Raw genomic sequence first — 13,050 nt, forward strand, 5'->3', positions numbered from 1 at the left:
GAAGCAGACAAATTTCAGGTGTAAACTTGCTTTAGGTCCCAAGGACATGCACGGCTTTTGGACTCTGGTTCTGCCCCTGTGTGCTTTAGTCAACAGCCTAAGTCTCACAAGGGAGAAATCTAGAAGACTTAAGTTAAGAAGTGCAGCCCCCTCTGCAGGTCAGTGGCTAAATCTCAAATAACTTGAGCAAGAAAGCATATAGTGTATTGGATTATAACCCAACATACTAAATAAGTACCCTTGTGTCCTTCCTGATATAAACACATGTTTGGAGAAAGAAATAAAATATGGAAGAATAAACAGATCTCCTATATGGGAGATTTCTAAATACTTTAGGTAGATATTCTCCACTCCTTAAGTGTTAGCTGCGTGTAGTGACTTTTTTCCGAATAGTATGGAAAAGGGGGCGTGTGGATGTTCTCGAGCAGAAGTCTGGCAAACACTGCCTCAGCCAGGTGATCAAGGTTAATACCATCATCGTTAACCATGTACCCTTGAAATGATGTGTTAAGAATGGCAACTTCACACCTTGTCTTCCCTCCTAAAACTTCCGAATTCCAATCTCACCGTGAGAAAAGCATCAGACAAACCCAAATGGAAAGACATCATACACAACAGGTGCTATTGTGTGACAGGTGCGACTCAAAATTGTCAAGGTCAGCGAGGACAAAGCAAGTCTGAGAACCTGTGACAGGGCGTCCCAAGGAGACAAGACAACTCCTTATGTAATGTGGTACCTGGATGTGTTCTCGGAACAGGAAAAGGACATTAGGTTCAAAACTAAGGACATCTGAATCCTGCGTGGACTTTAGTTAATAACATGTCTGTCAGTTGTAAGAGAGGTACTGCAATGCAGTAAAATGTTAACTATAATAGGGGTGACTGTGTGTGTGTGTGTGATGTGTGAGGATGCTCTGTACTTCCTTTGCAAATTCTCTGAAAATCTAGAACTCTTCTAAAATAAAAAGTTTATCAAAAAAGAAAAGGAAAAGGACAGAAGGTGTGACACCCCAGAGCAGCATCTGGGATTGCCTCAAAAAATTCAGATTCCCAGGGCCCCTCCCAGAGCTCCCGACTCAGACACTTGGGGGATGTGGCAGCAACGCGTGATTCGGATTCTGTGATTGACAACGGCTGAGCTAGCAGTTTGGCCAAGAGCTCTGCTTTCCAAGGGCTTCTTGTTTTCGATGAAGTCCTGTTACTTTTCCTTCAATATCCAGGAGTGAAGAACCAGATGCGACCTCTTGGTGGCTTCCGGTTGGCTGCTCGTGTCTTTCACAGCTTTTCCGGGCCACACAGATCTCCGCCTCAGATATCCTCAGACACAAAACCTGAACCAAGAATCATAGCACAGTGTGAATTCTCTGGAGACAGAGGTGGCCTCGGGCAGACTGTGTGACCTCTCTGTGCTTGATGTCCTTCATCTCTGATTTGGGAATGAGGGGAAAGTACCCACCTCATGGGGTTTCATGAGGATTGTGAGTTAGTATCATAAGGTATTAATAAGAATATCCAGCCCTTAGCGAGGACCCTGCGTATGTGAGCTGGTGCCACTGTTAGTGGTGGGTGTCCTGCCTCTCAAATGTCTCTTCACTTCTCCCAGAGCAGCAGGGGTTTGTGTGGACAGTAATGGCTCAGTAAAGATTGAGTGAATTGAGCCCACAACATACAACTTCAAACACAGGGACAGCCCCCTCCCACCCCACCTGTCTTCTAAGGCACTTGGATTTTGAGTCAGGATGTTGGAAATATTTCATGTTGGTTGTATAATGCTTTTAGAATAGCTCAATTTGAAAAGAACCACGCACCCTAATGTTCATAGCACCACTGTTTACAGTAGCCAGGACATGGAAACAACAATAAATGGCCATCAACAGATGACCGGATAAAGAAGTTGTGGTATATTTATACAATGGAAGACTACTCAGTGATAAGAAGAGAATTAAATAATGCTATTTGCAGCAACATGGATGGACTTGGAGATTGTCATTCTAAGTGAAGTAAATCAGAAAGAGAAAAAAACATGATATCACTTCTGCATGGAATCTAAAAAAGAAACACAAATGAACTTATTTACAAAACAGAAACAGACTCACAGACATAGAAAACAAACGATGGGTACCAGGGGAGAAGAGGGGTGGGAGGGATAAATTGGGAGTTGGAGATTTGCAGATACTAACTACTATACATGTAAAATAGATAAACAAGTTTCTTCTGTATAGCACAGGGAACTATATTCAATATCTTATAGTAACCCATAATGAAAAAGAATATGAAAACAAATCTATGTTTGCATGTGCATGACTGGGACATGATGGGGTACACCGGAAACTGATACAGTAACTGACTATATACTTCAGTAAAAAAAAAAATAAATTTTACACATACAAAATGCTAAAAAAAAAAAAAAAGGAATAAAACTCAAAATTAGGTTGGAAAACCCAACCTTGGTGCGGATTAACCTTTCAAGATTACCCCCACCCTCATTCTGTGATCGATGAAAACACCCCTTCGATTTTGATCTGAGCGGACTCTGGTTCCCGAGCCCCTTGGCGGAGTGTCTGTTAGCCTGAAAGATGAGATTCTTCAGGACAGAAAGCAGCACCCCAGGGGCCGTTCCAGCAGCGGGTGGGGAAGGGAGTGGGCTTGGATAATGGTTCAAATGTTCTGTATTTGCTCTTCGGAGCAGCTTAAATGGAAAGGCAACGACTTAACGTGCCATAAAGAGACAAGCCGTGGGTGTTTTGGTTTGTTTTCCAGATGGGGATTAATGTGGTGGACTCCGCAGTGTCGGGGTTAGGTGGTTGCCCTTACGCAAAAGGTGCTTCTGGGAACGTAGCCACTGAGGATCTGATCTACATGCTTAATGGCCTGGGGCTCAATACAGTAAGTCAACTTAGCATATTTTAATATTCATATGCTCCTTGCAGATTCAAGCTGGAATGCGTCTCTGATTTGGGGAGCAACTTTGAGGTCAAGTTTTACTACACTTTTGCTATTTGCTAAAATGCGCGGTGGGAAAATAACAATATAGATTCTTTGGGCGGGGCTGGGGGGAGCGCTTCCTCAAGTAACTTAGTGCTATAGCTCGATGGTCAGTGACGCTACTTCACATTTTTTTATAGTGCTTCGTGACCTCCAAAGTGCTTTTTCCTCCACCGTCTGGTTCAGTTCCACACACGCTGTGAGGTGGAGCCTGTCTCTGTTGATCTGATAGTTCTTGCAGTGTTGTCTTCTTGCCTGGCCATTTCCCTCGGAGGAAAACTGAGATCTTGGGTTTCTCACGGTGACAACTGGGGCTTCTGGAAGAGAGCCCAGGGCACTTTTTAAAAAGGGCCAGTGGAGGAACAGAGCTTAATAATACTCAGCATGTGAGACACTGGACGGCCAGGCACGTCTCTTGACAAGTGGTACCTGAAGGAGTCACAAGCTCTATAATAAAATACTCACCAAAATCAGTACCTTGTTTTGCCACATGCTGAGTTAAAATGACTTGCTGGTCTGTAAGGCAGATTGCTTTTTAGGGGAAAAGTGTAAAAGGCAAGGAAACGGTTCACAGATAATAAGAAGCTCAAGATGGTTTTGAGATGTGAAAGCATTTATCCAGGTGGAATAAATGGAATTCCCCTCTCCAGCTCTCCCCTCTACTCAGTGATGCTAATGCGGCTCCAAACCTTGTCCACCTTCTCTGTTTCTGCACCATTCGGTTTCTCACCTCCACCCCTTCCCTCCTGTTTTCACCACCTCTTGGAATGTCCTTACTCCCCATACTCGATTTCACCTGGAGACTGAGGCACCGCCTCCCCCAAAAAGGCACCTTCTGGCATCTCGCTGCTCGTTCCCCAGACCCCACTGTTGCGTTCCTGCCCTAAGCGCCACCTTCGGTGCCGCCTTCTTAATCTACTGCAAGGTTGTCGCGAGCGTCTGTCTGCCTAGCTCCCCCTGCAGGCAGAGAGCTTGTAGTGCAGCTTATTCACACTGTGCCTAGAGATGCTTGATCATGTTCCTTGAAGGACTGACGCGACGTGGCCCTAAGCACCAACAGCTGTTGCCTCTCTTCTCTGATTAGGCATAAATATTATTTCATTTACAAAGTAGCGCGATCATTTCCATTAGAAATGTATGACCATGGCAGAAATGGGAGAGAAGTACAAATCCTGCCGTGAACACTGAGATGACTGAGTTGAACTCAGCTGGTGCTTAAGGCGTGTCTGGCCTTGTGGATCCAAATGCAAATAAGCCATGTCTCTGTTCCTAAGAATTTCACATTTCGAGCAGGGTTGTTACGTTGGACAGCGGCTAACAAGCCAAGGTTCTCTGTGGAAGCCGTGTTCCTGTGGCTCCCACACCTGGTCAGTTACTGAGAGCCACGGATTCGACTTGTCCAATATTTTGTGTGTTTGTTCCTTCCTTACTATTTTTTCTGGGACTACATCAACACAGATTCTTACCTCTTTCCTGGATAGTCATCCTCCGCACTGGTCCTCTGACTTCACAGTGCCTTTGAATTCCTCCTCCATGCCACCATAGATTTCATCTCAAACACAAACAAAATTCTTCTTTAGTATGATGCCAACAAATCCCACTGCATAATTGCTATCCATGGAATTACTGGAAAGCAAAGAACATGTAATTCAGAAATGAAAGGCACATATAGCTAATTCTTCACAAAATTTCCATAAAGGAGATTAAACCAAAGCGTGCCTAACAGTTCTACCTACAGTTGTTACCATGACAAAACCAAAGCAAACGTTCATCCTTGAAGAACAACTTTATCATAAAAAGAAGCAATGAAAATTATTTATGTGTCATTTTACAAAATGTTTTTGGTGATTCTTAAATAGAAGTAAACTATGAAGAAACCAGGGCTCTGAAAGTGTCTGGAGAGAAGTAATTAACTCTGCGAAGATGATGATCATACGTCACGGGTGTGAAAAAGGCCCTGTGAGTAGAAATACTCGTCAATTCTAAGAAAATGACGGACTTACATAAATTTTAGAGAACTTAGTAGCAAGGAAAGCCCTGAGTCTGTTCAATTTTAAGTTCATGCTCTTTCTAGTCCATGGTGAGGGAGGACACAGGAGCTTATAAAACGCTGCCTGGGGGCAAAGCCCTGGTTAATGCACATAACACTCCACCTCCGCCAGTGACAGCACAGACTCCGGGTGGGGCCCGCCCGGCTGGCCTTTGGCTACACCAGACTCGAGATGAGGCGTGTGCCTTCAACTTGGCCTTCATGCCCCACTGCCTACCTGTCATTCATGGATTTACCAAAGCCTTTATTGATTCTGCTCATGCCTTCAGACAGGACAACCTCTCAGGCAGACAAGTTCCAGATGTGTGCTAAATACTACTTCATTTTACTTGACCTGCCACTACCTCCTTCGATTTCATACTAGTAATCGTGTTTCTGAATGTGGCTAAAAATTACACACTCGCAGGGGGAGGGTGTAGCTCAAGGGGCAGAGCACATGCTTAGCATGTATGAGGTCCTGGGTTCAATCCCCAGTGCCTCCTCTAAAAATAAATAAACCTAATTAACCTCCCTTCCAAAAAAATAAAAAAAGAAAAAGGAAAACATAAAAATTACACACTCACTTTTCTTATGTGCCATATAGCTTTACCAGGTTCATTTCTTCATACAGTAAGAGGTTTTTAAATCTTTTTTTTCCCTAAGTCTTTATCTATAAACTCTTCCAAACCATTGTCACTTTAGTTGCCCTTCACTGATGTTTTGTAGAAAGTTTCTGGCTCTGTCATTGTCACTCCTAGAGTTTAGCTCTCAGCCCGAATCACACCGAGTCATTCAGGTGAGGCTAGCCTGTGGGTTTATACTAGGGTCAGACGCGAGCTATGTCTTCACAAGGCAGGAAGAGCTCAGCTTTGCACAGTGGCGGTATGGTAGCCAGTGAGGTTTATCCGAGGCGTGATTATTGCTAATTGAAAATTTTTCCCATAAAGCAGAAAAAGCTAAAAATCTACATGATTCATGAAGACATATGTCTCCCCCAAATCAATAATGAACATTTTCTTTAATGATTTTAAATGGCTAAACTACTGATAAAATTAAAAGGAATCTGTTTTGTCTACTCTTTCCCTAACCGCCCCCCCCCTTTCCCACCTGGTACCCGGTTTTGCCCTCCCCAGGGTGTGAATCTTTACAAAGTGATGGAAGCTGGTGACTTCATCTGCAAAGCTGTGAATAAAACTACAAACTCTAAAGTGGCACAAGCCTCCTTCAGTGCTTGACTTGAGTGGATGCGTGACTGAAGGCCGAGAAGATTGATTTCAACTGCAGAGATCCGCCTGAGAAGCATGACTGTCAACTTGTCCTGAAGTGCGATATAGTAGACAAGAGAGGACAGAGGAGATCCTTTGAAAAAGAGTATTCCTGGATAGATTGTGAGGTAGATGCTCAGTCATCAGGTAAATTGCAAGTGAGGCTCAATAATAAAATTTGTAGACATGAGACATGCTTGGAACTTGGAGAAAAGTCTACTCTTTCGTGCTTATAGAAATAACTTTTTAATTTAGTAGACGTGAAAATGGACTTCAGGTTTTCCCTAAGTGTCAAATACTGTGTTAATACTTAATCAAGCCGGCTTAGCGCAGTGCACGCAGTGTCAGTAGTTTACGAGCTCCCGCGTAGTGTGCGAAGTGGGTGGCCTCCATTCTGTGTGCTGTGCCTCTGGGTCTCAATTTCCCATTTGCCAAGTCAGTTAAATTATGGACCAAGCGCCCGAGCTCCATCCGACCCTACATAATTTTTAGCAATAGAACTTTTATTTTTCAAGTATGCTAACATCTGTTCACTATTTCAATGGCTTTATCTTGTTCCAAGAGGCGGTGGTCGATGGCCAGATGCCATATCCTGGAAACAGATTACCTCCCATGTTTGTCACGTGCGTCCAGCTCATCATACTTTCTTTTCATCAGTTGTAGTAAAAACCGGTGTGGTGTGACTCAACTATCGTGAAATGCGAGGTACAACTTTCATCCCGATGTCTAACTCGTGGTGGTGAGGCCAGGTTGCTACATGTACCATATCCACTTTTATAATGTTCAGATCACTTCCAGATTGTCCGAGAAAGGTCGCTGTGATCCTAAGAATATTGAGGCAGTTATTAATTTATGAAAAAAAAAAACCCTGTTTTTCACTGACTCAGGGGAGTTTGATTAAATCACATCATTCTGAGGGGCGTTGACTTTTTATGGTTGTTTTTAATGTTGAAGTGGCTGAAATATTACTTTTTATAATAGACAGCATTGCCAGAAATAGCAGAATGTACCATTTCAAAGTTGAGAAGAGGCGCAGGAGGGCTACGTTAAGAAAAAAAACCTTTCTGGCAAATCCTTTGGGGACAGCACTACTACACAGGGATCTGAAACGAAGGTTGCACTATTTCTGTAGGCTTCTCCAGTGATTCTGGGCGATCTTATCTTTGAATAAATTTGAATATAACTAGGAATATGAAAGTGAGCATTGTGGACTTGCTCTTAAATATTCATCAAGACCACAGGAATAAAAAGAAATTCGAGACAACGAAACAAAGTGCGGATTACCACGAAGGCAACTTTAAAGATTGTACAACGGTAAGAAAAGAATCACGTGGGAAACATACTGGGAATTGACAAGGAAGGGTGACATCACTAGGGACCTTTTGGGAAATGCAGAATCTGGGGCTCCACTCTGGACAAACTGTATCACAGTCTGCATTTTTAAAGAAGATCCTTACAGGACTTCTATGCCCTTGAAAGACTGAGAAGCAGTTGCCTGTTTGACACCTCCGCTTGGGTATCTAACGGGTGTTTGAAGCTTGGTGTATTCGAGATTCCTGGTGCCACTTCCTCTTGTGCGTTGTGTCCTGTTGTAGCCTGTTGTCCCTTCTCAGCTCCTGGAACCCATCATGAGTCAGCCTGGGACCCATCACAGGGCCTTCACCCAGTTATCATCTCTGCCCATCATGTTCTTTCCCTGGTCGTGACTGGCGCCTGGTCATTCAGGTCCTAGCATAAACATCACCTCCTTAATGAGTCTTCCCTGACAACTCAGTCTAGAATAAGGCCTCGGTTGCTTTCTCTCCCATCAGCTTGTTTCATTTTCATTATTTAGTCTTTAACTCTTTATTTGCCTATCTAGTTGTTTATTTTCTTTCTTTCCCCCGCAGAATGCATGCTCCAAGAAAGCAAGGGCTTGGCTGCATTCATCATTCCTTAGGGCCTGGTGTAATCCGTGTTTTATACACAGTGGTTAGGAGGGAAACAAAATAGAAATGAGTTCAATTCAAACAAGAAGAAGGGAATTAGGAGAGTATGTGACACAGATGTCCCCTCACCTGCCGCCTTCCTCCCCTTGGCTCTGTTTCCTGGCTCCATAAGGTGGAAGAGCCCTGTGAACAGGTCATTGTCAGGATTTCTCCAGGAGGCTTGAATCCAACAGATTTCACCAGTTTTCAAAATGTGGTATCCCTCACGTGTATTATAGCATAAAGGTAAATTAAAGTGGGCGTTAGAGGCAGCCATGATGGAAGGTTAAAAATAACGTGTCAGTTGCAGGAAGGAGGCACCAAAATGCCCAGCCCCAGGAGAGAGGCGGCATAATGGACTTCACTCATCCATCCATCCTGAGTGGGCCCCCGGCATCATCTGATCTGTTACTCAGTGGCTATGCAACCTCCATCAATTTACTGATACTTTTAAACCTCACTTAAAACCTCGCTTCCTTCACCTGTAAAAATTAGATAATAATGTTGGGATGATCTCATGAAATGATGCTTACAAGCGTTTGGCAGGGTGCCGGCCAGTAGTCAATAATTGTTAACTCTCATCATTTTTATTCCTCTTTTCTATGGCACTGCTGTGGAGGGGAACTTCTTTTCCATCATGAGTTGTTTTACCCTCAGGGAGGCTGTGATAAAAGATCACCCTGTATTCTGTCCCATGTAAAGGGTGCATTGTCTTAGAGGGCATATGGTGCTCCCGAAAGAGACAGCTCAGCCGTAAACCCAAAACCATGTAATCTTCAATCGGCCGCAAAGTCCCATGTGTCACTTACCACACTGCACCACTGAGCGACGCCTTCTAGCTGCCTCTTTCCCGTGTTTCACGTGGCTGTAGTTGATGTAGGAACGTGTAGTGAGACTTTTGCTGAGCGACTCTGTCCAAAGGGCATTCTAGCAAGCTTAGTCTCCAAACCCTGCATCACCTAAAGTCAGAAATTCCACCAACATTAGGAATTTATTTCCACTCTTTTGGCAGCTGCATGAGTGAGCAGGTGGTGGGTTGGTTTCTGCCACCAAAATGGAGTTGCCAGTGTTTCCTTGATGGGCCACGGAGGTAGGGCAGACCTCTCCCTTCTCCTCCTTCTACGTGCTTCCATTATGAAGTTGTGTGCTTAGTTGAAGAAGATGATTCTTTGTTTCCATGGGAGCCATCCATCCTCTGACCTAACTGAGCTGTCGTATCAAGCTTATGTGGCTTTGGGAAAGAGTTACACCCTTCTGGGAATTGAGAGGTAATATCTCAGAACTTCTGGTTACTGTTCCATCCAAACTTTCCTTTCTCCAGATAGTCCTTTAATGCCTCAGTCACTGGTAGAGTTGACTAACAACACATCATGGGTCACCAGACCATTGTCCTGAATCATCTGAATCCTGAAAAGCTGCCTCTGAGTCAGAAGGTTTCACAATGGCCTCTGTCTGTACATGGATGCTAATGCGCTGGCTTGTTGGGCAGGCATTCTGGATGCTTTCTGAGAAGCCTGTGGGTCATTACAAGAAAAGCAACACTGCCTGCTCTTTCGTTTTCCTCAGGAGTTTCACCCAGATGTAGCCGGATCACCTGGAATTCAGCTGACAAAATTCATGCTCTGAATATGTGTATCTTCCAAAGAAGAGAAAGCAGTGGAATTGGAAAACCGGTGTCTGGATCTTTCTCTCCTCTCCTCTCCTCTCCTCTCCTCTCCTCTCCTCTCCTCTCCTTTCTTTTCCTTTCTTTTCTTTTCTTTTCTTTTCTTTTCTTTTCTTTTCTTTTCTTTTCTTTTCTTTTCTTTCTTTCTTTCTCTCTTCCTTCCTTTCTTTCTTTCTCTCTTCCTTCCTTCCTTCCTTCCTTCCTTCCTTCCTTCCTTCCTTCCTTTCTTTCTTTCTTTCTTTCTTTCTTTCTTTCTTTCTTTCTTTCTTTCTTTCTTTCTTTCTTTCTTTCTTTCTTTCTCTTTCTTTCCTTCCTTCTTTCTTTCCTTCCCTTTCTTCCCTTCCTTTCTTTCTTCCTTTCCTTCCTTTCCCTTTTAAAAATAGTTTACTTGGAAATATTTCCATTATTAGAGTTATTTTTGCCAAAACAATGTATGCCCCCTCAAAAAAAACTTGTCTTCTCACTTTAAAACAACATTGGAAAGTGACTATTTTACTTTGTCTAAAAATCTTCTAACAAGACCCCCAGGAGTTTTCTTTCTAAAATTCATTTGCTTAAAGTATAAAAATCCAATTTCTCCTGGTATATTTGCAAGGACTGTTTTATACACACACACACACACACACACACACACACACACACACACACACACACACACACACATATACATATAATGTGACCGTTACACGTGTAGTAAAGTGCCATGAAGGAGAAACTCATCTTTCTCTAATGGGAGATGGTAGAGGATGTGACCTTGTCAAGTGTTTCCGTCCACAGGACATGAGCGAAGAGATGAGACCTGCAGGAAGAGTTAAGTTGCTAAATATAGAAGAGGAGGGAAAGGGCCATTTTACCTGAAAGGGCCATGATGTGTAAAGACCCTTTGGAAAGAAGGGGGATGATGCATCCAGGGAACTCAAGGAAGGCTAGTTTGACTGAAGCAGCGGGGAGACGGGGGCCTGGGGGTGGTGGACGCAGTTGGCTAATAAAGAGTTTGTTAATGATCAGCTGGGCAGACACTTGGGGGTTATGTCTACAGCCTCAAACTTCTACAACCGTGTGCTCGGTGCTAAGACACAGCAATCACCCTTTGCATCTTTGTGTTTATTTGCGAAAAGAAAGCAGAAATTTACAAGGGACTACACTGCTTAACAGGAATTAATTTTGCCATGGGATATGTCACTATTCCAAAAAATGTGTCGCAATGCTCGACTCATTAGATCTAAGTAAATATAAAAAGGTGAGAGGTTATCTTTCCTCCTATTGACTATCTGTTAAGGACCATTTGGAATGAGAACCATATCTGTAGAATTTTTTTAAATTACCTGGATACATTTGTAACGCGAGGAAGGGAATGAATAGTCAACTCCTTTCCCGTTATTGGTCGTCAAGTTGCTTTTCTCCTGGAGGCGAGGGGCTGTAGTAATTATTGCAAGAGGAAATTATTATCTTTGAACAATACTCAGATATGAGCTGGATCTTTGGATCAGGACACTCAGATGTGAATCAGAGGGTAAAATTGTAAAATATGTCCCAGAAAACAAAGAAGGTATAGTAACAAACGAGAGATGTGCAGTGAAGGCTAAAGAATGAGTAACTGTCATGACATGACGTTGTCCTGTTTTGCCCTGGATGATAAACTAAGTATGAAAGAGCCTGAAAGACTATGCTTTTGGAGCAGTAAGAAAAAGAAAAGCTTAAATTATCCTATTGTCAGGTTTCACCTGACTCTGAAAAATGTTTCGTAGACTTAGGGTTCAGTCCGGGAGATTGTTTGAGAATGTCTGGATCATTTACATTTGGGACAATTTATGCATTTGAGAAGAGCTTCTATAAGCCCTGGTCTGCATAGCCTTAAGTTAAAATTCCATGTCTTGTTGCCTAGAAATGTCATTTAGGGACATAAATTATGGCTTTGAATTTCTTTGTGATTCTCAAAGCAGCAAAAACAGTTCTCACAAACTGTGGTTGTGAAGTTCTTTATTTATATGAAGTTATTTTTTGTGAGTTTGTAGGCCTTTTTCAGGAATATTGGCCTTGTTCTAGACAGTAACCTGCATTAGAAGTTTTCAAATCTACAGTTCTTTGTAGAATCATGTCAAGGTGAGCCAACAGCAAGTACTTAGGGTGGAATTAATAAGAGTTTTTATTGATTCAAGGTGCTTTGCACCAGCTGTCAGACACGGACCAGACTCCTTAGCTATTCTTTACTCTGAATTCAGAAAGAATTACATCCCCATAGGACAGTTTTAATTGGAAGCACATTTTCCCCCCATCAGGCAAACTCGGGGTCACAACAGGTAACCTGAAAGATTGTTCCACCATATGTTAGCCCCAGAAAATATATTCCCTGAACATCATGCTTCATGAGGGGCGAAGATTGCATAAGTCTTAAGATAAACTTCCCATCAAGTCAGTTTACCATAAACCGAATGGTTGGGTTTCAGATGAAGGCACGATGCAATTTAGATTCTGGTGTACATTAGGAAAATGAAAATTACGTTATCCACCTGGTCGAGTGCCTGTGACTTTTATGCTAAGCTTCAGAGTAAGTATGCTTCAAGATATTCATGGATGAACATAATATATGGTTATATGTTCTGGAAACCAGAAAATGTAAGGCTTTTTGTTATAGTAAAGTTAAATTTATGGTACTATTTATTTTCGTAGATTTTAGAAGAAGTCTATTAGTAACATCATTTCGTTTCTCATAAGAAGAAATGGAGGCTGTTTTAACAAAGTGTACTGTTCTACATTAACATTTACTTGTAAGTGTATGTGAAATAATTTTTGAATGTGCATGTGTAATCCATTAAGTACTAAATATAATTCTTTTTACAGTTCATGAGGAAAGTTTTAAAAATTTGAAGCCTTCAAAAATGGTAAGCCTCAAGATGTAAGTTTTCAATTGTGATAAAAATATTTCCAACTCCTGGCCATGTAATTGCCTGGGCATGAAGAGTTATCATCAAGACTCCAAATATCTACCTTCTGTTCTATAGTATAAATTAATCGTAATTATGCATTTGTCAGTTTGGGCCATTATAACAAAGTACCACAGACTGAGTGATGTATAAGGAGCAGGAATTTATGTCTCTCACTTCTGAGGTGAGAGGTGTGGGATGAGGATGCCGGCATGTT

At 42.4% G+C, this 13,050-nt stretch overlaps 1 protein-coding gene and 1 pseudogene across 4 annotated transcripts in view; both read left to right on the forward strand.

Annotated features, from left to right (window-relative positions):
• The window catches only part of HMGCLL1 (3-hydroxy-3-methylglutaryl-CoA lyase like 1), a 126,291-nt gene extending 119,820 nt beyond the window's left edge, over positions 1-6,471 (forward strand). For 3 of the 4 annotated variants that reach the window (XM_072944787.1, XM_006211524.4, XM_072944785.1), the window contains exons 8-9: positions 2,761-2,886; positions 6,148-6,471. In XM_072944787.1, the coding sequence (XP_072800888.1) occupies positions 2,761-2,886; positions 6,148-6,249 (228 nt within the window). In that variant the 3' untranslated portion in view covers positions 6,250-6,471. The remainder of the gene's footprint in view (positions 1-2,760; positions 2,887-6,147) is intronic. The other variant, XM_072944786.1, reaches the window with a different exon arrangement.
• LOC116284769 (U4 spliceosomal RNA) lies at positions 5,880-6,005 on the forward strand (annotated as a pseudogene).
• Positions 6,472-13,050: the final 6,579 nt, after the last annotated feature.

This window comes from Vicugna pacos, chromosome 20, assembly GCF_048564905.1.
Source record: "Vicugna pacos chromosome 20, VicPac4, whole genome shotgun sequence".
Classification (NCBI taxonomy): domain Eukaryota; kingdom Metazoa; phylum Chordata; class Mammalia; order Artiodactyla; family Camelidae; genus Vicugna; species Vicugna pacos.